The 27440-nt window shown below is 46.6% G+C and overlaps 1 protein-coding gene across 1 annotated transcript in view; it reads right to left on the bottom strand.

Annotated features, from left to right (window-relative positions):
* The window catches only part of PTPRT (protein tyrosine phosphatase receptor type T), a gene marked incomplete at both ends in the record, with an annotated part of 1089241 nt that overhangs the window by 175097 nt on the left and 886704 nt on the right, over positions 1-27440 (bottom strand). The window contains 1 exon segment of the mRNA XM_081255209.1: positions 26163-26219. Coding sequence (XP_081111335.1) covers positions 26163-26219 — 57 coding nt within the window.

Here is a 27440-nt window from a genome sequence, read left to right as displayed (position 1 = left end):
GAGATATATCTAGTCCCCCAGACACAGGACATGACTAAGCATAAAGGAGGCTGAGCACCTCAGACCATAATTTCCTCAACAGTGTCAGAGTGTTTTTATTTGGCTTTGGAGGAAGTGTTGGCTCTGGAGCATTCACTCACTGATGTAATAATGGCTAAACTTTACTTAATGCCTGCTAGGAGATCCTATTCTAGAGACTGGGTGCACAAAGGCAAAGCCATGGAGAGGATCCTATTACCCTGGGAACACTGTTATTAGCTTGTTCTAATGAGATTCACACTTCATTCCTTCTACGAATAATCACAAGTACCCACTGTATGCTGGGCATTTAGTAATACAATGGTGAACAAAACAGGCACAGTCCCTGCCCTCAAAGAGCCTACAATGAGTGGTGAGTGGGGTTGGGGGAACAGAATTAATAAAGAATCAATAAGAGGAAGCTTTCAACTCTGTCAATAGAGGGGCACATGACACATAATTGGGAAATGAATCACTTCTGGGAGGAACTGGCCCATGGGGTGGGCTCCAAGGGAGGACAGGTTATAACTAGGCAAATAGAGCACCACGAGAAAAGCACACAGTGGTGGCAGGGGAAACAGCACTGGCTAAGGCCGTCTGATGGAGGCAAGGAGCCTGGTGCATTCAAGATATGAAAGAACTGTGGTGTAATGAGGGCAAGAAGGCAGGGAGAGCATGGTGAGAGCAGCTAGCGAGGGCAGCAGGGGACAGTCCACGCAGGACATTATAGGCCACAGTGCGAGATTTTGTTTTTTACCCCAAGAAACACAGGGAGTCATTTAAGTGCTGTTCATAGAGGTATGATATGGTCAGATTTGTATTTCCAACTGTTCCAGTTTCTTTGAGAAGCCAAAGTGGATTGGAGAGATGCATCTTGAAACTATTATAGTCATCCAGATGGGAGATAATAGTTGCTTGAACTCAGGCAATGGCCGTGAAGATGGAAAGATGCAACAAAAGAGATAATTATCTGAAATAGATATAAATAAAACCAGTTGATGGACGGGATACAGGGCATAAGGGAAAGAGAACTGAATTCTTGAGGATGACCATAACAAGGTGGATACTGGTGATGCTTAAAGGCTCAAGAAACAGGGTTTCCCTGGTGGCGCAGTGGTTGAGAGTCTGCCTGCCGATACGGGGGACACGGGTTCGTGCCCCGGTCCGGGAAGATCCCACATACCGCGGAGCGGCTGGGCCCGTGAGCCATGGCCGCTGAGCCGGCGCGTCTGGAGCCTGTGCTCCGCAATGGGAGAGGCCACAACAGTGAGAGGCCCACGTACCTCCCCCCTCAAAAAAAAGGTTCAAGAAACAATGAAAAAGGAGTAGAGTTATTAGGAAAATATGTGTGTTTGGGGCAATTTGAGCTTGTGAGATACTCCAGAAAAGTAGGCAGTTAAAAATGCAGGTCTGAAGCTCTTAAGGCGGCCTAAGCTAGAAGTAAAAATGTGTGAGTCATATGCACATAGATGGTATTTGAAGCATGGGGGCTGATGAAGTCACCCAGAGAAAGATTGAAGACTGGATGAGGAGGACCTTCAAGATGGCGGAAGAGTAAGACGTGAAGATCACCTTCCTCCCCACAGATACATCAGAAATACATCTACACATGGAACAACTCCTACAGAACACCTACTGAATGCTGGCAGAGGACCTCAGACTTCCCAAAAGGCAAGAAACTCCCCACATACCTGGGTAGGGCAAAAGAAAAAAGAATAAACAGAGACAAAAGAATAGGGACGGGACCTGCACCAGTGGGAGGGACCTGTGAAGGAGGAAAGGTTTCCACACACTAGAAGCCCCTTCGCGGGTGGCGGGGTGGCGGGGGTAAGCTTCGGAGCTGCGGAGGAGAGCGCAGCCACAGGGGTACGGAGGGCAGAGCGGGGAGATTCCCGCACAGAGAGGATCAGTGCCGACCAGCGCTCACCAGCCCTAGAGGCTTGTCTGCTCACCTGCCGGGGCGGGCGGGGCTGGGAGCTGAGGCTCAGGCTTCGGTCAGAGCGCACGGAGAGGACTGGGGTTGGCGGCGTGAACACAGCCTGAAGGGGGCTAGTGCACCACGGCTAGCCTGGAGGGAGTCAGGGGAAAAGTCTGGACCTGCCGAAGAGGCAAGAGACTTTCTCTTCCCTCTTTGTTTCCTGGTGCGCAAGGAGAGGGGATTAAGAGCGCTGCTTAAAGGAGCTCCAGAGACGGGCGCGAGCCGCGAGACGGGCGTGAGACGCTAAGGCTGCTGCCGCCGCCACCAAGAAGCCTGTGTGCGAGCACAGGGCACTATCGACACCTCCCCTCCCAGGAGCCTGTGCAGCCCGCCACTGCCAGGTTCCCGTGATCCAGGGACAACTTCCCTGGGAGAATGCACGGTGGGCCTCGGGCTGGTGCAACGTCACGCCAGCCTCTGCTGCCGCAGGCTCGCCCTGCATCCGTACCCCTCCCTCTCCCCGGCCTGAGTGAGCCAGAGCCCCCGAACCAGCCGCTCCTTTAACCCCGTCCTGTCTGAGCGAAGAACAGACGCCCTCCGGCGACCTACACGCAGAGGCGGGGCCAAATCCAAAGCTGAGACCCAGGAGCTGTGAGAACAAAGAAGAGAAAGGGAAATTTCTCCCAGCAGCCTGAGGAGCAGCGGATTAAATCTACACAGTCAACCTGATATACCCTGCATCTGTGGAATACCTGAATAGACAACGAATCATCCCAAATTGAGGAGGTAGACTTTGGGAGCAACGATATATACATTTCTTTCCCTTTTTCTCTTTTTGTGAGTGTGTATGTCTATGCTTCTGTGTGAGATTTTGTCTGTATAGCTTTGCTTTTACCATTTGTCCTAGGGTTCTGTCTGTACTTTTTTTTTATATACTTAAAAATTTTTTTCTTATTTTTTATTTTAATAACTTTATTTTATTTTATCTTTTTTCTTTCTTCCTTTCTTTCTTTCCTCCCTTTAATTCTGAGCCATGTGGAGGACAGGCTCTTGGTGCTCCAGCCAGGCATCAGGGCTGTGCCACTGAGGTGGGAGAGCCAACTTCAGGACACTGGTCCATAAGAGGCCTCCCAGCTCCACATAATATCAAATGGCGAAAATCTCCCAGAGATCTCCATCTCAACGTCAAGACCCAGCTCCACGCAATGACCAGCAAGCTACAGTGCTGGACACCCATGCCAAACAACTAGCAAGACAGGAACACAACCCCATCCATTAGCAGAGAGGCTGCCTAAAATCATAATAAGAACACAGACACCCAAAACACACCACCAGATGTGGACCTGCTCACCAGAAAGACAAGATCCAGTCTCATCCACCAGAACACAGGCACTAGTCCCCTCCACTAGGAAGCCTACACAACCCACTGAACCAAACTTAGCCACTGGGGACAGACACCAAAAACAATGGGAACAACGAACCTGCAGCCTGCAAAAAGGAGACCCAAAACACAGTTAAGTTAAGCAAGATGACAAGACAGAAAAACACACAGCAGATGAAGGAGCAAAGCAAAAACCTACCAGACCTAGCAAATGAAGAGGAAATAGGCAGTCTACCTGAAAAATAATTCAGAATAATGATAGTAAAGAGGATCCAAAATCTTGGAAATAGAATGGAGAAAATACAAGAAACGTTTAACAAGGACCTAGAAGAACTAAAGAGCAAACAAACAGAGATGAACAACACAATAAATGAAATTAAAAATTCTCTAGAAGGGATCAATAGCAGAATAACTGAGGCAGAAGAACGGATAAGTGACCTGGAAGATAAAACAGTGGAAATAACTACTGCAGAGCAGAAGAAAGAAAAAAGAATGAAAAGAATTGAGGACAGTCTCAGAGACCTCTGGGACAACATTAGATGCACCAACATTCAAATTATAGGGGTCGCAGAAGAAGAAGAGAAAAAGAAAGGGACTGAGAAAATATTTGAAGAGATTATAGTTGAAAACTTCCCTAATATGGGAAAGGAAATAGTTAATCAAGTTCAGGAAGCACAGAGAGTCCCATACAGGATAAATCCAAGGAGGAACACACCAAGACACATGTTAATCAAAGTATCAAAAATTAAATACAAAGAACAAATTTAAAAGCAGCAAGGGAAAAACAACAAGTAACACTTAACAGAATCCCCATAAGGTTAACAGCTGATCTTTCAGCCAGAAGGGAGTGGCAGGACATATTTAAAGTGATGAAGGAGAAAAACCTACAACCAAGATTACTCTACCCAGCAAGGATCTCATTCAGATTTGATGGAGAAATTAAAACGTTTACAGACAAGCAAAAGCTAAGAGAATTCAGCACCACCAAACCAACTTTACAACAAATGCTAAAGGAACTTCTCTAAGCAGGAAACACAAGAGAAGGAAAAGACCTACAATAATAAACCCAAAACAATTAAGAAAATAGTAATAGGAACATACATACCGATAATTACCTTAAATGTAAATGGATTAAATGCTCCAACCAAAAGACATAGATTGGCTGAATGGATACAAAAACAAGACCGTATATATGCTGTCTACAAGAGACACACTTCAGACCTAGGGACACATACAGACTGAAAGTGAGGGGATGGAAAAAGATATTCCATGCAAATGGAAATCAAAACAAAGCTGGAGTAGCAATTCTCCTATCAGACAAAGTAGACTTTAAAACAAAGAGTATTACAAGAGACAAAGGAGAACACTACATAATGATCAAGGGATCAATCCAAGAAGAAGATATAACAATTGTAAATATTTATGCACCCAACATAGGAGCACCTCAATACATAAGGCAAATACTAACAGCCATAAAAGGGGAAATCGACAGTAACACATTCACAGTAGGGGACTTTAACACCCCACTTTCACCAATGGACAGATCATCCAAAATGAAAATAAATAAGGAAACACAAGCTTTAAATGATACATTAAACAAGATGGACTTCACTGATATTTATAGGACGTTCCACCCAAAAACAACAGAATACACATTCTTCTCAAGTGCTCATGGAACATTCTCCAGGATAGATCATATCTTGGGTCACAAATCAAGCCTTAGTAAATGTAAGAAAATTGAAATCGTATCAAGTGTCTTTTCTGACCACAACGCTATGAAACTCGGTATCAATTACAGGTAAAAACCAGTAAGAAATACACACACATGGAGGCTAAACAATACACTACTGAATAACCATGAGATCACTGAAGAAATCAAAGAGGAAATCAAAAAATACCTAGAAACAAATGACAATGAAAACACTACGACCCAAAACCTATGGGATGCAGCAAAAGCAGTTCTAAGAGGGAAGTTTATAGCAATAAAATCCTACCTTAAGAAACAAGAAACATCTCAAATAAAGAACCTAACCTTAAACCTAAAGCAATTAGAGAAAGAAGGACAAAAAAGCCCCAAAGTTAGCAGAAGGAAAGAAATCATAAATATCAGATCAGAAATAAATGAAAAATAAATGAAGGAAATGATAGGAAAGATCAATAAAACTAAAAGCTGGTTCTTTGAGAAGATAAACAAAATTGATAAACCATTAGCCAGACTTATCAATAAAAAAAAAGGGAGAAGACTCAAATCAATAGAATTAGAAATGAAAAAGAAGTAACAATTGACACTTCAGAAATACAAAGGATCATGAGAGATTACTACAAGCAACTCTATGCCAATAAAATGGACAACCTGGAAGAAATGGACAAATTCTTAGAAATGCACAACCTTCTGAGACTGAACTAGAAAGAAATAGAAAATATGAACAGACCAATCACAAGCACTGAAATTGAAACTGTGATTAAAAATCTTCCAACAGGGCTTCCCTGGTGGAGCAGTGGTTGAGAGTCCGCCTGACGATGCAGGGGACATGGGTTCATGCCCCGGTCTGGGAAGATCCAACATGCTAGGCCCATGAGCCATGGTCACTGAGCCTGCACGTCCACAGCCTGTGCTCCGCAACGGGAGAGGCCACAACAGTGAGAGGCCTGCGTACCACAAAAAAAAAACCCCAAAACAAACAAACAAACAAACAAAAAAACAAAATCTTCCAAAAAACAAAAGCCCAGGACAAGATGGCTTCACTGGCAAATTCTATCAAACAGTTACAGAAGAGCTTACACCTATCCTTCTCAAACTCTTCCAAAATAGAGCAGAGGGAGGAACACTCCCAAATTCATTCTACGAGGCCACCATCACTCTGATACCAAAACCAGACAAAGATGTCACAAAGAAAGAAAACTACAGACCAATATCACCGATGAACATAGATGCAAAAATCCTCAGCAAAATACTAGCAAACAGAATCCAACAGCACATTAAAAGGATCATACACTATGATCAAGTGGGGTTTATCCCAGGAATGCAAGGCTTCTTCAGTATACACAAATCAATCAACGTGATACACCATGTTAACAAATTGAGGGAGAAAAACCATATGATCATCTCAATAGATGCAGAGAAAGCTTTTGACAAAATTCAACACCCATTTATGATAAAAACCCTCTAGAAAGTAGGCATAGAGGGAACTTTCCTCAACATAATAAAGGCCATATATGACAAACCCACAGCCAACATTGTCCTCAATGGTGAAAAACTGAAACCATTTCCACTAAGATCAGGAACAAGACAAGGTTGCCCACTCTTACCACTCTTATTCAACATACTTTTGGAAGTTTTAGCCACAGCAATCAGAGAAGAAAAGGAAATAAAAGGAATCCAAATCGGAAAAGAAGAAGTAAAGCTGTCACTGTTTGCAGATGACATGATACTATACATAGAGAATCCTAAAGATGCTACCAGAAAACTACTAGAGCTAATCAATGACTTTGGTAAAGTAGCAGGATACAAAATTAATGCAGAGAAATCTCTTGCATTCCCATACACTAATGATGAAAAATGTGAAAGAGAAATTAAGAAAACACTCCCATTTACCATTGCAAAAAAAAGAATAAAATATCATGGAATAAACCTACCTAAGGAGACAAAAGACCTGTATGCAGAAAATTATAAGACACTGATGAAAGAAATTAAAGATGATACAAATAGATGGAGAGATATACCATGTTCTTGGGTTGGAAGAATCAACCTTGTGAAAATGACTATACTACCCAAAGCAATCTACAGATTCAATGCAATCTCTATCAAACTACCACTGGCATTTTTCACAGAACTAGAACAAAAAATTTCACAATGTGTATGCAAACACAAAAGACCCCGAAGAGCCAAAGCAATCTTGAGAAAGAAAAACGGAGCTGGAGGCATCAGGCCCCCGGACTTCAGACTATACTACAAAGCTACAGTAATCAAGACAGTATGGTACTGGCACTGAAACAGAAATACAGATCAATGGAACAGGATAGAAAGCCCAGAGATAAACCCACGCACATATGATCACCTTATCTTTGATAAAGGAGGCAAGACCATACAGTGGAGAAAAGATAGCCTCTTCAATAAGTGGTGCTGGGAAAACTGGACAGCTACATGTAAAAGAACGAAATTAGAACACTCCCTAACACCATACACAAAAATAAACTCAAAATGGATTAAAGATCTAAATGTAAGGCCAGACACCATCAAACTCTTAGAGGAAAACATAGGCAGAACACTCTATGACATAAATCACAGCAAGATCCTTTTTGACCCACCTCTTAGAGGAATGGAAATAAAAACAAAAATAAACAAATGGGACCTAATGAAACTTCAAAGCTTTTGCACAGCAAAGGAAACCATAAAAAAGACGAAAAGACAACCCTCAGAATGGGAGAAAATATTTGTAAATGAAGCAACTGACAAAGGATTAATCTCCAAAATTTACAAGCAACTCATGCGGCTCAATATTAAAAAACCAAACAGCTCAATCCAAAAATGGGCAGAAGACCTAAATAGACATTTCTCCAAAGAAGATATACAGACTGCCAACAGACACAGGAAAGAATGCTCAACATCATTAATCATTAGAGAAAGGCAAATCAAAACTACAATGAGATTATCATCTCACACCAGTCAGAATGGCCATCATCAAAAAATCTACAAACAATAAATGCTGGAGAGGGTGTAGAGAAAAGGGAACCCTCTTGCACTGTTTGTGGGAATGTAAATTGATACAGCTACTGTGGAGAACAGTATGGACGTTCCTTAAAAAACTAAAAATAGAAGTACAATACGACCCAGGAATCCCACTACTGGGCATATACCCTGAGAAAACCATAATTCAAAAAGAGTCATGTACCAAAATGTTCATTGTAGCTCTATTTACAATAGCCAGGACATGAAAGCAACCGAAGTGTCCATCAACAGATGAATGGATAAAGAAGATGTGGCATATATACATATATACAATGGAATATTATACAATGGAATATATACAATGGAATATTACTCAGCCATAAAAAGGAATGAAACTGAGTTATTTGTAGTGAAGTGGATGGACCTAGAGACTGTCATACAGAGTGAAGTAAGTCAGAAGGAGAAAAACAAATACCGTATGCTAACACATATATATGGAGTCTAAAAAAAAAAAAAAGGTCATGAAGAACCTAGGGGCAAGATGGGAATAAAGATGCAGAACTACTAGAGAATGGACTTGAGGATACGGGGAGGGGGAAGGGTAAGCTGGGACAAAGTGAGAGAGTTGCACGGACATATATACACTACCAAACGTAAAACAGATAGCTAGTGGGAAGTAGCCACGCAGCACAGGGAGATAAGCTCGGTGCTTTTTGACCACCTAGAGGGATGGGATAGGGAGGGTGGGAGGGAGGGAGATGCAAGAGCGAACAGATATGGGGACATATGTATAACTGATTCACTTTGATATAAAGCAGAAACTAACACACCACTGTAAAGCAATTATACTGTAATAAAGATGCTAAAAAATTTTAAAAAAAAGAGTGGATGAAAAAGCAGGCCTAGATAGAGACTTGAGGGTCTGTAGTATTTAGTGAGTGTGAAGAGGAAGATAAGCCTGCATAGGAGACAGAGGAGTGGCCAGACACGTAAGAAAATACCCGGGAGAGTGTAGTGTCCCAGAGCCAGGGAAAGACAGTGTTTCAAGGGAAGGAGTAATCAGCTGTGTCAAATGCTACTCCTAGGATAGAATCAAGCTCCCTACCCAAAGGAAAGTGAAGATCTTGGATTAGTATTAGAAAACCTTTCCCAAGTAAATTGCAAGATGTTCCTAAACAGAAGAACTTTCAGTGATCACCGTGAATCAACAGTGGAACACACTGGAGGGTCACAGAGGAACATCCTAGACATTCAGAGAGGCCATCTGAAAGGCCACAGCCCAGCAGTTTAGACACATTCCATGAGTTCAGCAAACAGGCATCCCAGCTGAAATCCCAAACCCTGTACAGTGAGGTTATTAGGAAGAGCCAGGCTTGGTTGGTCCAACTAGACTCCAGATACAGGGATTGCCCTGGGACGTGGTAAATTCTACTTGTACTCCAGCATCCTTTTAAGGGCATTGGCTCTAGCCATGAGAGATGTGTGCCTCTGTTCCTAACGGAAGTGTGCTGACAGTGTTCAAAGGTGACACAGGTGTTGAGGAACTGGCTCTGGGACCAAAGGCACTGACGCGTGGCTCCTACGTCGGAGAGGAAGAAGAGGGGCAGAGACAGATGGGCTAGTCTTGCTCCTGCTGCAGAGTCAGGAGCTTGTCCATGGGGCTCATGTCGTAAGTGCAGATGAGAACCTTCAACAGGACTTACAGGGAAGCACATCAGGGCTCGCTAATGATGGGGCCTCCTAGCAATGCAACCAGCTCTTTCAGGCAGCACCTGATGAGCACCTCATCAAACAGAAGCTCAATTACTACTACTTTTTAAAATTTAGCCTAAACGTATCAATGCATTACTGAGTGCCAAAAAATGTGCTAATAAGCCCTTTTCATATATGAAGTCATTTAATCCTCACAAAACTTGACACCGAAGATGCTAGTTTTATTTTTCCTTTTATGTAGATTAGGAAACTTCACAAATGGGTAAAGTGACTTGTCCAAAGCCATATAACTGGTGAGCTGGGATTCTGTGTGCAAGGCTCACCCGCTTATCATTACAATGAACTGTCCTTGATGGATCTACGGTTAAGGAAATGCCAGCCCTGGGTCCACCTAGAGAGTTGGCCATCTGACTGGAAATCCAAGGGGTCTGGAAGCCCATTAGTAATATGGTAACTGCATTACTCTTGCCCTAAACCCACCCTTTTCATGAGAGTTAAACATAGTATCAGTCCCCGGTCCCTAAAAAGCTCTGTCTCTGGCCCTGGGCGACTTCTGTCTACTAAGCAGGAACTAGAAGTCTGAGAATGGAGAGAAAGGGGGGGATTTGCATGCTTCCTCTTCATCTCTGCCCTCCACTGGGAGCCAACCTAAGAACGGTCCAAATAAATCAGAATTAGTGAGTAGGCACCAGGTGGTACATTTATCCATTTGGAGTAGCTTCAAGGCTCTACCCGAGTCCCCTGTGTGATGCAGTCATCAAAAATAATCTTGTGAACTCAGTCTGTACTGACAGGAGACTGCTGTTTCCAATACGAGGTTGCGTGCCCAGCCTTATACCCCAGCCAGCTGTGCCTTCCATGCTCTGAGTACTCCCAAAGGTTGAGACAGTTCTCTCAAAGCAGCTGCTGCTGCCCCCTGCCCTTGACTCTTGGCATGAAAGCTACGGTGGCTTGGAATCTAGTCCCCTCCTAGCTCCAGCCCAGAGTGCACATCTGGCTTTCCAGGTGCTACCTATCAACTGTTGCATATGGAAACCTGGCATCCAAGGCAGGGCTCTTAGTCTGTTGAAGCCTGCCTCTCTTCCTCAATATATGGGGGCCCAGGTACCATGTTCCCCCCTCAACCCCCAGCCTCCTCCTATGGTACCAGACAACCATCCCAGTTTATATTCCCCAGGGACTTCTGAGACCCAATAAGGACAATGCTTCTCTGTTCTTCTCTGCACTAGTCAGACCACTCTGGTAAGGCTTGTTCATGTGTGGACTCCAACCCCTGAGAGGACCTTCAGGGTGAAGACAGGCCAAGAGGCTTGCCACTCAAAGTGTGGTCCAATGACCAGAAGCATCAACATCATCTGGGAACTTATTACAAATGCAGACTCTCGGTCTCCACACCAGATCTGCTGAATCAGCTCCTGCATTTTACAAGGTCTCTAGGTGATTCTGGTGCACATGAAAATCCAGACATCATTGACTTTGGAGGAGTGGCAGTCAGAATCGGGAATTTTTTTGGTCTAGAGAAGGGAAGATTCATATGAGACTGAATTCTTGCCTTAAAAGTGTTGAAAGGCCATTATGGAAGACGGAATAGGTTTGGTCCCTTTAATTTTAAAGAGCAGAGCTAATACAAACCGGTAGGAGTGACAAGAGTAGATTAGGGGCCAACACAAGGAAAGGTTTTAATGAGGAAATGCCACCCAGATGAGGCTAAAGCCCAGCCCTTTTTGATACAGCGTTATGATGTCATGAGCAGCACGAAACCAGTCGTGGTTTCCAAGTCCTATTTCAGACTGCCCACTCTGTCTCCACCTGTTCTTACCTCCTGGGCTTCCTGGATGCTTAACCAAGCCTTCAATGCCTCACTTTCATGAGATGCTGACCTCTCTTCTCTGCTTACTGACCCCACCTTCCACCTCAGCCCAGCATCCCTTTACTACAGTGAGTGATACCCATGCTGTGAGTGAGAGAAATTCTCCCTGTCATCCTTAGATCCATGGGACTCCAGTGGGGCTCTACCCCCCAAACCCCGAAGTTACCCACAACGGCAGGAGAATGTGTCAACAACAATGAAATGCACTGTCTGGGCACTCACTGTGCTCCCCAGCAAGCAGAAGGGACTACGTGACCTCTTATACCCCTTTTGATGATGGGATGCTATGGTTGTATGAGATTGGTCAAAAGCAATGGGTTTCAAATTAGAAATATATGAGCTTGCACCCAGACTCCACCCCTAACTAGCTGTGTGACCTTGATCAAAGCTGTTAACCACAATGTGATACGATATCCTCATTTGTACAATAGGGAGTAAATGACACGTTCACAGGGCTTTCCTAGGGATCCAATGTAAAAACGGAGGTAAAAACGCTTAATAAACTCTGAGAATCTGCTCACATATGTGGCGTCATGATGGCACGACCTTGGCACTGGTTCCAGGCGGTAGCAGGGTCTCTTGTGTCTGTCAAATGCGGGTGCACCGTGGGTGCTGCCTCCTGGCAACCTGCTGTCCAGGTTCACCCACACTTTAGGATGAAGGCAGGCAGAGACCCCAGAGTGATGCACTTGTCTTTCCTCCTATAGGCAAGGCCGGTATCAGGCTTCCGTCTGGATGCCTTAATGGCAGCAATAACATAATTTGGCAACAAGGGATTAATAATTCTTCCTCAAAGTACTCTCACTGGCTACAACCCTAATCCTACAGCGTTACTTCAGAGAATTTCCCCTGTAAAGATAACGGAGCAAAAATAGAAGTTGCAGATAAAGAACATCTAATTGTAACTGTTAAAACCAAGCAAATCCCAGCAGCCGCATAACCCATGCTGGTGATCATTGCTGATGACAAAGAAAGGAAGGTGGCTCTCGGGGACACAATTCCTAAAAGCTACAGTCTTTCAAACACACAGTTGCCTCTTAGCTATCCAAGGGCACTTATCCCCACATCTACTGTGCGCTGGCAGTTTACGCCCATCTATTTAATGACTTCTTTTGTTGAAGAGTTTTTCCGTCTTTACTTTGGCTTTACATGCGTCTGGCACCCAGTAGAGAAAACCTCTGAAATCCTGACTCTGAGCTGCTACCTCTATGCCAGTGAAGGTTTTTTTTTTTTTTTTTTTTTTTTTTTGGCGGTACGCGGGCCTCTCACTGTTGTGGCCTCTCCCGTTGCGGAGCACAGGCTCCGGATGCGCAGGCTCAGCGGCCATGGCTCACGGGCCCAGCCGCTCCACGGCATGTGGGATCTTCCCGGACCGGGGCACGAACCCGCGTCCCCTGCGTCAGCAGGTGGACTCTCAACCACTGCACCACCAGGGAAGCCCCCAGTGAAGGTTTTGAACATTGCAGGTATCTCTGATTATTGGGGAGTCTTGCCATCAGGAGGCACCAGGGAGAAGAGAAGGAAGCTGGGCAAGTCTCTGGCTCTTCTAAAGTCAGGTATGCATCATATCCCTTCTTGCTTTTCCTGGAAGTGAATTCTCAGAATGGTAGGCTATTTTTAAGATGGAATTGAAGTCCAAGATAGGAAAGAAGTTGGTAGGAAAGCATCTGGATACTTCATTAAATTCAAGCCTCCCGACTTTACAAATTGCATCCCAAGGCATTGAGGGCATTTGTAATTGTGATCATGAACGACTTTGGCAGTCTTTGAGGACTGAAACTATAGCGAACAGGAGGGGTGCAAGAAGCCTGGGGAGAAACAAATGCTGTTGTTGACCTTTTTTTTTAATGGAAAAATGTAGATTCCATATATTTCATACAAGGAAGTGTGATGTTGATACAGGAAAAAATATAAACTGGATGATTAAATCGGATTTTTTTCCTCACCATTTACTAAAGGAGGGACTCCATTACTAGCAGCCCAGGCTCCACATCAGTCAGCATCCAACCAGAAAAAGGGAAACTGTTCCAAACATTTAAAATGGAGCAAATTTACTAGAGAACTGGTACCCAGGGTTCAGGAGAGGACGGTGAGGCAACCCAGTGGGTAGCAACCTCAGGAGCCGTTACCCAGCCCAGACTAGAGAGACAAAGGTTCAACACAGCCTAGAGGTCGGGGCCACCCCACAGAAGCTGGAACTCCAGTAGACCTATGGGAGAACTGGAGCCACAGAGGGGACACGGTCACTGCCAAAGAAGGGGCCTGAGGTCAAGAGACAGAAGGCTTCTCCTTCCTCTCATGCTACAATTCCTGTCTCCTATTGGCCACACCCAGACACCAGTTGACATGGGGCCCAGGAAACACAGCCTATGGGGGTTACCTGCACAGCAGAGGGAAAGCAAGGGATGGATGTGAGGCCAAATGGGCCAAGGGCCAGCATGAGCTTCCTATGAACACATGTTGCTAGGTGCACCTCACTGCCACTTTTGAGAGGTGTCTGGACTTGTAAATCAGGAGGAATGTCCAGTACTGTGTCTTCACTGCAACAAAATCAAGCCTAAGCTGCCGAAACTGTGACTGGCTTTCAGGACAGCCAGGTGTTAAATTGTATCCAGAAGATGGCAACAGCAGAGTCAGGATACCTGACCGCATGTGAAACAGCCATATTATTAATAATAGAGTTTAAACACATTTGGAGATTTTACTACAAGCCAGGCTGCCATGTTAAGCCCTTCCCATATGCTATCCCTTTTAATCCTCACTACAACCCTACAAAGCAGGTTCTATAATTATACCCATTTCAGAGATGGAGAGACTGAGGCTCACAGAGACTAAATAACAGAAGCAAGTGGCAGAGATGGGGTTTGAACCCCAGCAGTCTGGTACAGAGTTTATTCTCTTTAAACCACTATACTATTCTGCCACTTCTTCAATAAATAGGGGAAGGGATTGTTCAACAAAGAAATCTGGTTGTCTTTCCTCAAAAATCTGGAAGAAAGAATCAGACTGGTTCTTTAGGGCATCCTTAGGGGATCTAGAATCTTACCTTGATCAGCCAGACTAAGGCGTCTTTGTATTTACGTCTGTACCTGCTGAGTTTGCCACCTGCTGTATCATGCAGTTCTATTTCATACCTGCTTTTCTTGAAGATTATCTCCCCTCATGCCCTCCCACCAATATATCACATTCTAATACCTAAGGGATTGATGAACATGTCATGTGAATCTTGTTATATGGGCCAAATTATACAGACTTTGCTCAAATGATATTTAAACTTGACCTTTTTAACTTAAGTTCCCTCATCCTTTTCACTTTCCTTGTACATCAGCCACCATCTCCAAGCCCTTCATACATTGAGTTTAGTTTTATTATTAATCTCTGGGCTTTCTCTGTAATACCTTTCTTGATATTTAGCAATCAAACCATCCCATATAATCCCACAGGGAGACAAGCAAGCTCAAGTTTAGGCGACTGTTTTCTGCTTTATTTCCAATACTCTTTCTTTGATCTCATGATGACTAATTTTTAAAAATTGTTGACTACCTCCCTGACACCTCAGAACAGTGCCTCCCTCACTAGATCTGGTTGATAATGGATGACTTGAGAAGGATAATTCCATCATTCTTCCAAGTGACATCACCTAGGATGTTTCTCAAGTAATAAATAAATTGCCTCAATTCATTATATGACAGTAATTGCTTTTAGCCAAGATTTAACTTAAAATCAATGTCAAGTAGCTAGAAAACACTACAGAGACTCAGGTTCTTCAAAGATAGCTTTACCCTTGCTGGGGAAGACCATTCAACAAGTACTGAGTTAAGTGTAAAGTACATACAGATTTCTAATATCCCAGACTCCCGCAACATTACCTAGCCAGTCCTAAGAGGTTGGAATTGACCCCATCACGACCTGTACAACTAAAACTGCTAAATACTGCTGACAGAGTTGCCCCTTTTTTTCAGTCTTCAATGGAGGTTAGCACCCTGTGGATGGGAATAGCTTTAATGCTATTCACATTCACTGCACTCCGGCCAGTCAAATAAATTGTTCCTCAAATTCTGATTCTGCTTGGTTCCCTGCATCTCCCGGATCTGTGTTTCCAGCTGGACCTTGTTTTACATAGCAAATGCTCTGTGTAGGTCAAACTCTAACTAAGTCATGTTACAGACAGTAGGAAAGTGGCCATATGAGATCCTAGTGATGCATCTCTTCTGGGTGCAAGTAAACTCCTTTATTCTAAGAATTTTTCATGCATTTGGAATTTAGCATAATAGACATATTTAAGAGCAGTCATGCCCGGCTGATGCCAGCTGTTGTCATTACTGACACATCCCTTGGAAGGCACGCCCTTCAAGGCCTTCACTATCCGTGGGCTGAGAAGCCCTTTCTACTTGGTCTAAGCTGCTCCCTCTTGTGCCCAGGGGAGGCCTGGAGCATGAGTGTTGGACCCCAGCTTGTGGCCACACTAGGACCGTAAGCTCTGGCTAGTGTTGGGGGGAACCCTTCTAAGAAGCCAGAGGTGGGTTTACTTCATAAACTGGCTTAGGTGTCAGGCCACAGTTAGGGTTAAAGACTGGGATGTGGCTGAAGTTGGAGTGAAATCTGAAGGAGTGACCAGGAGCCAGCCTGTGGCTGAGGTTTAGGCACATCTGTTGGTCAGTCTGCACCCATGGTGAGGGGTCAACGTATGCTTAGAGCTATGCTTGGACTTGGCCAGAAATAAAACTTTGCCCACAGCCACGGACGTGGGCAAAGCTACGTGACCTCCAAATGGACTACACCCATTCCCTTGGCCTCATTAGCACCCATTCAACCCTTGGCCACAGGGGAAAAGTCCTAGCTATTGCCTGATGTGAGTGGTGCTGGGATTATAATGATTATAATGATAATGTGGGTACAGCCAGGTGCTGAGCATGCAAGGTGATTAGGAGACCACCCTGCTGTCTGAGAACTCACTATACGGTGGCGGAGACAAGTGTGCAAGCTGAACATCAAAGTTCCGTGTGAGGTCTGTACAGCGAAGGGAGTGTATGACTCTGCTCAGACTAAACTAGACTACAAGCTTGATTTCCATATGGCATCAGTGGTGTGGGACACACTGTGGACCACCCAGTGGCCTCCTCCCTCCCTTCCCCACCCTGGCTCCCTGTGATCCAGAAGAAGCCTGCCCCATGGATGAGGATGGAGAGGCCGAGTCAGTTCAGGGCCGACAGTGCCAGCTCCCTGCTTGCAGAACTTGTGTGTTGAGCCTGGAGCCCAGGGGGCTCAAAGTTGCTTAGCTGCGGGAGTGAGGGGCACCCAGGGCCTGCGCTGGGGATTAAGGATTTAGTCTGAAGAGCAGATGTGAGAGAGAACACACACTCTTTCGGAGGCCCGGCGGCAAAGTGATAGTCCCTTTAGACTTTCTCTGGCAGCCGCTGAGAGAGAGCAAATGGTCACACTGAATGGATTGTTAATTCTTCCTGCGGAGTTCAGAGCAGTCCTGGGCAGCTGTGGAACAAGGGAAGCCTTCACAGGCGCAGTCAGTGTAGAGGCAGCACAAAAGCCTACCAGGGATGGCCTACAGGTCAAATGATGCCAGGACAATGGGAAACAGCCTGGTTGGTGAGGCAGAGGCCAAGGGCATGACCAGCAGCAGATGCTACAAAGCTATTGAAATGCAGGAGGCAGATCACAGAGGGGAGGGTCAGGGCCACATGGGAGCCCCACTGAGAGGCAACTGCAGAGTCCAGCCAACTCGGAGACCCCACAGCAGGGGCAGGGGGGCCAGAGGGATTCTCTGGGATGTTGGCTCTTGTTTGTGGCCGCCTTGAGGTCTGTTTGCTGTAAAGGCACGGCTCTGGAAGGTGGACCCCCGCCTGCTGCCTGATGCTCAGGATTTCCAAGCGCATTTCCAAGTGTATTAGTTTCCTAGGGTTGTAATAAATTACCACAACGTGGGTGGCTTAAACAACAGAAATTTAGAGTCTGGAAGTTTGAAATCAATGTGTCAGCAGGGCCATGCTCCCTCTGAGGCTGGGTAGAATCTTTCCTCGCCTCTCCTAGCTGCTGGCATCTGCTGGCAACCCTTGGCACTCCTTGGCCTGTAGATGCGTCACTCCAGTCTCCGCCTCTGTTGTCACATAGGTTCTCCTTGTGTGTCTCTGTCTTCACCTGATGTTTTCCTTTTCTTGTAAGGACACCAGTCATATTGGATTTGGGTCCACCTTCATGACTTCATCTTAACTAATTATATCTGCCAAGACCTTCTTTCTAAATAAAATCACCTTCACAGGAACTGGGGGTTGGTTCTCCTTCAACACACCTTTTGTGAGGGACACAATTCAACCCATAACCGCAGATTACGCTGAGTCATGATTCAAGCAGCCTGGGAAGGGGCTGCAAATGTGAGGGAGGTCTTAGCATTTCACTAAGTAAATTCAAACACGAATGGGGTCAAACGGAGAGCACACAGTAAGAGGGATGGGAAACTCCTGCTTGCTCATGGGCTGAGCGGAACAGGAGGCTTCTGGAAGGACAGTAGGTCCTGGCTTTATTTGTCTGAACAGCACAGCAGGATGTACCAGGGGCCAAGGTGTCCCTAAGGCTCTTACTCAGAAACATAATCCAATTCATTCCAACTGATTTCGGCCAAAGTGATCCCCTAAGGGGTGACCATGGTACCTGCCACAAAGGGGCAGGAATGGGGAGGGGAAGAGAAGATTTGACCAGCCGGGGCAGCTCTGCCCAGATCATACGTCTGGAATATGCAGCTTACAGTAAGTCTCAGGGTGCCTGGAAAGGAGAGAAGACTTGTGGGAGGGAGAGAGAGAAATCTATAGCAGGGATTAGTGAAGGCATGAGCAGGATCAGAGAGAACACACAGCACAGAATTCAGATTAGTGCAACGCAGCTGAGAGAGGGTAATAAAACCAGCAGTGGGAGCCGCATCGATTGCTGAGATTCCAGCCAAATCCACCATGAACATGTTTTCTTTCTTCCAGCCTTTGCCCCTTGGCTTTTGAAAGCAGAAACACTGAATTACCGTGTTCTGTACTAAAAGCTGATCTACACCCCTCCCCAAAGGATGGATAGAAAAGCAGCTCTGCTATTAGAAGATGATAGAGGGAAAAAGCTGAGGTCCGGAATGACTGAAGGGTCGGTTCTCGCTCGCATGGACACAGCGTCTGGGGACAGGTCTCTCTGGGACGCCCATGATTCCTGTCCCCAGCGTGACCTCTCCTGGGTCAGCACCATGCGGGTCCAGGCTGGGTACTGGGCTCAGCAGGGTTGGACCAGTGGATTTGGGGGAATCCTATTCAAAGACTCCAGAGAATCAGTCTCTAGGAAGCTGGGCAGATGGGGCTGCATGGAGTTCAAATACTGGACTGAAAACCAGTGCTCAGTGACTCACAATAAACCTAACAAAATGGGAGATGGGGGGCTTGAAGCATCACAGGGTGGAGGCTGAAAGTAGGGTGGGGCAGTGTGCCATGCCTGGCGCACACTCTACCTGCTCATTTATTAGTCCACTCGTGCATGGGGCCAGGTAAATGACTACTATGTATGTGCTGGGCAGAGGGAAAAAGGTGACAGAAACCAGACAGTTCCAAGACAAGAGCCTGTAATGAGAATGCATGCCCTGTTGGAGAGGAAGCCCACTCAGGGCTGAGGGTGGGGGGGGTGTCCTCAGTGCCCACTGGCCTGGCCGGTTGACCATCTTCTTTAGGTGCAGCCTGAGACAGTGGGGATCTGGGAAGGCTTTGCAGAGATCACGCTGTCTGAATTTGATTCCAGGGGGTGAGTAAGGCAGACCATGCAGGGAGATCATCCAGCAAAGGGAGCAGAGTGTGATAAGGCAGGTCCTATGTACGTAACCAGTGTGAGTGTGGCACCGGGCACCAAGGAGGAAATAGAGGTGGGGAGATGGGGAAGGGTCAGCGACTAGAGAGCGAAGGGCTTTTGATTCAGGCTAACTGTCCCCGAGCACAAAGGGAGCCTTGGGAGCATCTTCATCAGGATCAGACTCTTATTTCGGGGTGATCGCTTGTCTTCTGTGGCGCGTATGTCGGAAAGGACCAGCGTGATGATAGGGAGACCGCTTTGGAAGCTGTTACACTAATCTGATGGAGACTTTATGAATCTCAAACGTGAGTCGTGGCAGTGAGCAAGAAGGGAGAGGTGCAAGAGAGATTTCGGAGGCGATATCGGACAGACCTGACGACTAACTGAAAATTAAAGATGGGGAGAGAGAGGTCAAGGATGACGCTGGGTTTCTGAAGCTGAATTTAATGGCAGTTTGGATAGCAGACTGGAGACTGATTTCTCCTTGGTCTAAGGAGAATATCCCAAGAGAGAAAAAGGTGTAGCGAGTGCCTCAGTCTCCTATATGCTCCTTGCTTGGATGCTTGCTTTATAGGAAGCACAGACATTCACATGCTACAGGAGAACACTCTACAGGGGATAGGGCACCCCAGCAAGATGCCTTCCTCTTCTGCATTGTCTTTTGAGTCCATTGGGAGAGCGGTAGCAGAAGCTGGCAGTCAGAATGATGTTCCAAGACCCTGGTGTCTGTCAGGCTGTGAACACCTGCTGTAAGACTATTGACAAAGGCGACACTCTGGTGCACTTGACTGAGGACTCGACTCCTTCCCTGCTTCATAGAGTCTGCCTGCAGCCACTTGAGCAGCCAAACGGAAAAGCTGAGGAGGTTCTGCGGTGACCACCTGGCTCCTGATCGCCACCTGCCTCCCTGACCTCCAGCTGTTCTTCAGGTATTCCGCCCCTCTTCTGCAGGTGCAGCCCCGGACTGTGCTCTGGGACCAACTGAAGCCTCCGTCAAGGGGAACTGGAGGATGCCCAGGTCTAAGGGACTTCAGCATTGTGCTGCCTCACTCTCCATCCTGCCCTTGCTTTGGGCCATCTCTGCAGCTGGGGTTGCTGCGCTGCTGTGTCCAGCCTCCCACCTTGTATGTCCCAATTCCCTAATGAGCCCTGGTTTGTGAATCCTGCTTGGCACTTTAGGTGCCTCAGGTCTGGGGCTCTGGTGGGTTCTTACCTCTCACCCCCATCCTCTGTGATTCTCAGGCTGGGCCATAGTTCTGGCCCAGCCACCTGCCTGAATGTCACCACTAGCCAGATTCTCTGCTTCCCTTCTCTCTGGACCTCAGTTTCCTCACCTGTAAAATGGGTTTAGGATAATAATGACAGCACAAGTCTAAGCACTTAAAGTTTATTTCTCACGTATTCCTCTCAACAACTAGCAATTATTAGTGTCCCCCTTTTGCAGACAAGGAAATGGGGCAAACTGTGTAATCTCTCTGAGGCTCAAAGTCCCACAGCTAGTATATGATACAGTTTTTGAGGCACAGTCCTGGATCATGGTAGTTCTCGGTCCCAGGCATGTAATGGGTGCTCACTAATATTGGCCATGGGTATACAGCATAGCGGGTAAGATTACAGACTTTCCAGAGACCTAGGTTCAAATCCCGTTTCATCATTTCCGAGTTGTGTGATTTTCAGTCACCAGAGCCTCAGATTTCTTATCTATAAAATACAGTTTCCTTATCTATAAAATGAGAATGCTAATGGTACCCTACATGGTAGAGTTGTTGAGAAGTTTCAGTACATTAATAATATGAAACCCTCAGCACATTCCACGGGACGTAAGAAGGATGTAACACATATTTACTATTTTATTGTTCTTTTCATCATCATGTTGAACACCCCTGGTGCCACTGTCCCCCAGAGCTGCCACCTCTCTCCAGCCAGCCTGGCAGGCTGCGCTCCCACTGCCTGTCTTCCACTTCTCTCCACCAAGCACAGCCCCATCATGGTGGGTGTACAGGTTTAAGTCTTTTCCAGAGAGCTTCATCTGGTCCTCCTGCCTCTAGCTCCTCTTCTCACACCATCCATCAACCCCTGCCAGAGGGCAGAACCTCCCTGGGAGGGTCGCTCACTCCCCAGGATGTCCAAGCCTGCCAGGGGCACCAGGCATCCTGCTGGGCCTTCCCTAAGGCTGCCGTGCTACTTCCCCATCTGCTCTCAGCCACACAGCCTTGCCCCAAAGGCTCAAACTCTTTCTACCTGGATCCAAGATTTACAAGACATCCCTGGGAAAGTTGCTTTAGAGGCAGTTAGCTGCAAAGCAGTCCCAGAGAGCATATTATGGCCTGAATCCTGTCACTGTGGCAAGGCCTTGATTTAAAGAATTGCCAGGAAAATAACAATAGAGAGTTTTAACATGAAGTGCAAAGGAGGGAATGATAGAGTGGAGTTGTACCTGGCACCCTCTCAAGCCAGGAGCCCTGCTGGAAATGCATCTACTTTGTCTGCTGACCCTGGTCATGACTGAGCCTGGCAGGGCAGGGACTCATCCTTACTACATCACAGATAAGGAAACCAAGGCTCAGAAAGGCTGAGTGATTTGCCAACGTTCCCCAGTTTTAAGGAACAGAGTTTGGGCTCCACATGAGGGCTTGTCCCAAAACCCTCCTCCCCAGGGAGAATGGACAATGGGCACTCAGCATGGGCAAGGCAGTGACTATGGGCCAGCCTGCGGGTTCAGACCAGAGCAGGGCTTCCTGGCTGACTTTCGGTGCATCCATTCTAGCCTCCAAATTGGGGGCTGCCGGCCTCCTACTGGGCTCAGTCTCCCAGAGCGCCCCCTGGAGGCCTGGCCAAGCTACTGCAGGGGCTAGAAAAGCACTCTTTCAGTGATGGTGGGTCTGGGGTCCACCTGGTCCTTCAGCTGAAATGTTAAATAACTAGTCATCTGTTCACTGCAGCCTCAAGTCATCCCACTACAGAAAAACACGCAACCCTGACCATAAGAGGTTTTACCTTATTTTTTTCGATGGAAGCATCCCTGGCCTCTACCCACTACATGCCAGTAACACCTCATACCCAGTTGTGACAACCAAATACATTTCCAGATATTGTTGAATGTCGCCTGGGGGTGTGTCTAAATGGAATAAAAAGAACTGGACATTTACTGACCCTCTGCACTCTGTGCATCTACGCTTCTGTCTACCAACTAGGCTCACAGATGGTCAAGCCATTTTGTTGGGTTTTTTTAATTTTTAAAAATTGAAGTATAGTTGATTTACAATGTTGTGTTAGTTTCTGGTGTAGAGCAAAGTGATTCAGTTTTATATCAATATATATATTCTTTTTTCAGATTTTTTTCCATTATAGGTCATTACAAGATACTGAATATAGTTCTCTATGCTATATAGTAGCACCTTGTTGTTTATCTGTTTTATATACTAGTAGTTTGTATCTGCTAATCCTAAATTCCTAATTACCTCTACATCTGTGCTGTCCAAGATGATAGCCACTAAGCCACACGTGGTTACTGAGCACTTGAAATGCATCTAGTGTGAAGGAGGAATTGAATTTTAAAATTTATCTCCACTTATTTAAATTTTAACATGGGAACACTGTAAAGTGTATTTTGTTAAACACAATGTTTATCTTTTTAGGATAATACTTCATTATTAACTGTTTAAAATGTAGAATCTGAATTGCAAAGTGCTGTAAGTATAAAATTCACACCAGATTTCAAAGACTTAGTGCTAAAAAAAAATAATGCAACATATCTTTCATTAGTAATTTTAAAATAATGATTACATGTTAAAATGATAATATTTTGTAGACATTGGGTTAAATAAAATTTATTAAAATGAATCTCACCTGTTACTTTTTACTTTAATGTGACTAAAAAATTTCAAAATACATACATGGCTGAGATGCTGTATGTACTGAACACAGTGCAACTCTGGAGTGCTTTTGCCCCCCAGGGGATATCTGGCTGTGTCAGGAGATGTACTTGCTGTCCTAGTTGGGGAATCAAGTGCTCCTGGCATCTAATGGGTTTAGGGATTTGCTAAACATCCTACAATGCATAGGACAGCCTCCCATAACTAAGACTTATCTGTCCCCAAACGTCACTAGTGCTGAGGTTGAGAAACCCTACCCTAGAGCGTGAATTCCTTGAAGGAAAAGCCAGTAAGTCAGGAAGACCTGAAGAACTAATCGGAATTATCACACACAGTTCTCACCGTTAATGATGGACAGGGGTGTTGGTAACCTTGCTTCTCCTGATGAAGAGAATGAAGCCCACACTAGAGCAATGACTTGCAAATAAGTGGCTGAGCTGAGACTTGCACACAGCCTCCACTCACTCTGAAAGCCAGCCTGCCCCCTTGCTCCACAACTGGCTTCCACAGTCCTCTGAGTTGGTGCTGATGCGAAGAGGCTGCTTGTATTCACAGTCTAATGTCTCCATTACTCAGACCCGGGTGGTTATTATTCACATCAGCCGTTATTGCTACCAGGGGATGAACATGAACAAAAACGCCCTTGGAGAGGGACAGCCTGCTCGAAATACTCGCGGGCACCTCACCCATCAAATGAGGCTGAGAAAGGCGTGGAAATAATGCAACACGATGAAATAAACCTGCCAGAGAGGGAGCATTCAGATGCCTCCGAAGGCAAGAGGTAAAACAAATGTGCCTGATACGGGATTGACTCTGTTTAAAGGAAACATTACAGGACTGCGGACTTGAAGAGAGCCTGGAGAGCAGTGGCCCAGCAGGAAGGGAGCGGCTTGCACCCTCCAGAGGAGCACTGTTTCCTGGGTAACACTGGGTGTGGGCATGTGGTAGGGACCACTCTCTTCTCAATGCCACCGTGCGTCCGTCCGCAACTGCCGCCTCCTCTGGGGTGAGAGTGAGGCTGGGGGCCTTTGATGGGATGGGGTAGGAGCCTGACATTTGATGAAGGCCTGGAGAGCAGGGTACTCTCTAGGGTCACCTAATGTAATCTTGGGTATGACTCTGCAGTAGGTGTGACGATTCATTTTGCAGGTGAAACAAAGGCTGTGCAACTTACTTGAGGTCATATAACTAGGGAGTGGCTGAGATGACATTCCTAGGGTGTTGATGGTGACATGCTGGGCTATGGGGCTTGATGGCAGGCACAAAGGCGGGCACAGAACTTGGCTGTCGTGAATGCTGTGAAGGCTCTGCTCAGATCTCCTTTCCTGGGCTGGTGCGCTCATTCCCAGCTGGGGGGGGGGCGCGGCGGTGCTGGCTGCTAAAAGCTCACAGCCACCTCCTTCCCTGCAGAACTGCCATAAGGCAAAGTGAAGTCGCCTCGCCAGGACACGCGCAATGGCTGAACGGACACAGCGGCACACATGCTGGCCGCCTGCCTCAAAGTGGGGACACGCCGGTGATACAGTCCACATGCCAGAGCCCCCGTGGGCTCAGCTGACACAGTCTCCACACCCTCCCTTGGCTTCTTCGATGGCCCTATCCCATCTCCCTCACTTTCTTTCTTCTGAGAATACTCATCAGTGAATAATTTGCACAAGAATCCCCGTCTCAGGCTCTGTGTCTGGGAAACCCAGCCTAAGACAATCATGAGCAGTGAAGTTTCTGAGTCTGGGAAAGGGGGTGAACAGAAGTGGACCAGGAGGTCCTGGATGGCTGGACTCATGTCATCCTTGCATGATGTATCCCCTTTCCCACCATGACACACTGACCAGTCAGGGACTAGCAGAGAGGAGGCCGCTGTCTGAGCAAGAACTTTGAGAGAGGTGCCAGTTAAAGATCTGAAATCTCTAAGAAACCTCCACTGACCAGGAAGGACCCCCGCAGTAGAGATCTCTATGTCAGCAGGGTCTCTTCTGTCTCTGGGGCTCCATGATAGACATCAGCCTCTGATGGATTCTGCATCCCAATCTTTGAAGAGCAGCGGAAGTTTATATGAAATGAGATCGAAATACAGTGTGCTACAGGGAAGGGGCTGGTATTTGCTTCAAATAAATACCTACACTATTTATTTAGACTGGGTGTTCCCATAGCATCCTTTTTCATATTCATTAACTTGTTTCATCTCAGGATACAGCCGCAGAAGACTCTGCATGTGCAAAGTCTGTAAGAAAACGGTGCTCCCTAAGAGGGAAGCATTATTACTCTTACTTAACAGATACGAGAGGTGGGGATCATCATACTGAAGTGACCCGTCCAAGACGAATGGCAGACGGTGGGGGGGGTCATGACCAGATCTAAGCACAGATAAGGTAGGTCAATTTTCCCCCAACCTCAGACCACAGCTCACCTGTCACTTCCCCTAGGAATCATTCTCTGAGCTCCAGGTATGCTTGTTGGTTTATTCTGAACACCACACATCTCTTCTTTGTAGCGTGACTCAGAGTTGCAGTTGTCCCTTTATTTGTGTAGTGTTTTTTTTTTTTTTTTGGACTAATGGCTCTTTCCCCTCCCCCAAAGGTATAGGAATAGGTTTTCTTTTGCTCATCACTATATAACCTCAACGCTTAGAGCAGTGCCTGGCACATAGTAGGTACTTTGTATGCATTAGTAGAATGGGTGAATGGATGAATAGATGGATGGATGGATAAAGGGAGGGAGGGATGGAAGGATGGGGGTGTGGAAGGATGGCTGGGTGGGTGGGTGGGTGGATGTGTGGGTGGGATGGAGGGACTGCCAGTTCCTCTCGGGTGCACCTGGCCTGCAGGGACCACTGAGCACAGGCTGCTCTCACTCCCCTCCCCCCCCCCAACCCCGCCCAGGGCTCTGGTGATCACCTGTGGTGAGAAAGCAGAGTGGAGTCCCCGGGGTCACCTGGGCGCTGCCCATTGGTGCTGACCACAAGGAAGCCAGTCCCCAGGCAGCATGCAGAAGAGAAGGAGAGAAAGAAACACACATGAACACGTGCAGCACGGTGAACAAAACTGCAATTCTCGTGGCTCTGAAGAGCTCACACTAACCAGCAAAAGAACATCATGATCTAACAAAACAGGGCCTGAAATAGACTTTTTTTAATGAAATAAGAATAAGAGTCACCATTTATCAAGCACCCACGACATGCCAGGGACTCTGCCAGGTACTTCACATACAATGTTTCTAAGACTTAGAACAACCCAGAAAGGTCAGTATTATTATAAACGAACCCATCGCCTTTCCACCCAGACACCTTCTCCCCGTCTTCCCTTTCTTAGTAAATGGCGCCACCATCCATGTAGCCACGCCGTCTACAAGCTTGGGAGTCATCCTTTACCTCCTTTTCACTGACCTCCCACTTCTGATCACTTGGCATGCCTTCTTCTTTTTTTTTTTTTTGTGGTACGCAGGCCTCTCACTGCTGTGGCCTCTCCCGTTGCGGAGCACAGGCTCCGGACGTGCAGGCCCAGCGGCCATGGCTCACGGGCCCAGCCGCTCCGCGGCATGTGGGATCTTCCCAGACTGGGGCACGAACCCGTGTCCCCTGCATCGGCAGGCGGACTCTCAACCACTGCGCCACCAGGGAAGCCCGGCACGCCTTCTTAATTCTACTCCAGAAAAGGTATTGAAGCTGCCCCCTTTTCTCCAATTTCATCTCCACTCCGTTCAAGCCGTCCTCCTGGTTTACCTGGGTTATTAAAGCAGCCCCTGCTGGTCCTCCCACCTCCAGTTCTGTCCCCTTCAGTCCATTCTCCATCCTTCAGTCGAAACGCATCAGTGACCCTGCTGTGCTCCAGGTCAACTTCAACCTCCTCAACCCAGTTCACAGACCGTCAGTGATGAGTTCCCTGCCTGCCCCTCCAGCCTCTCTCCACTCCCACCACCGCACTCTGTGCTCTGCCCCGAGCACAGTAAACTCCTTTCCCTCATCAACCCCGCCCCCCGGCCCACCTTCTTGTCGGCAGGCCTTACCTAGGCTGGTCACTTGGTGTGGAAATACCCGCTTCCTGCCTCTTCACCTGGATGATGACTGTTCATCCTCCAGGTGTCGGTTCAGAGATCCTCCGCTCTGGGAGACCCAGCGTACATGGGTCAGAAGCCCTTCTTCTGTCTTCCCAGAACACCCTGGACTTCCCTTCTCC

Source organism: Mesoplodon bidens, assembly GCF_964165515.1.
Source record: "Mesoplodon bidens genome assembly, chromosome: 15".
Classification (NCBI taxonomy): Eukaryota; Metazoa; Chordata; class Mammalia; order Artiodactyla; family Ziphiidae; genus Mesoplodon; species Mesoplodon bidens.
The sequence above is the reverse complement of the archived record's forward strand: the minus strand, read 5'-3'. Positions and strand labels throughout refer to the sequence as shown.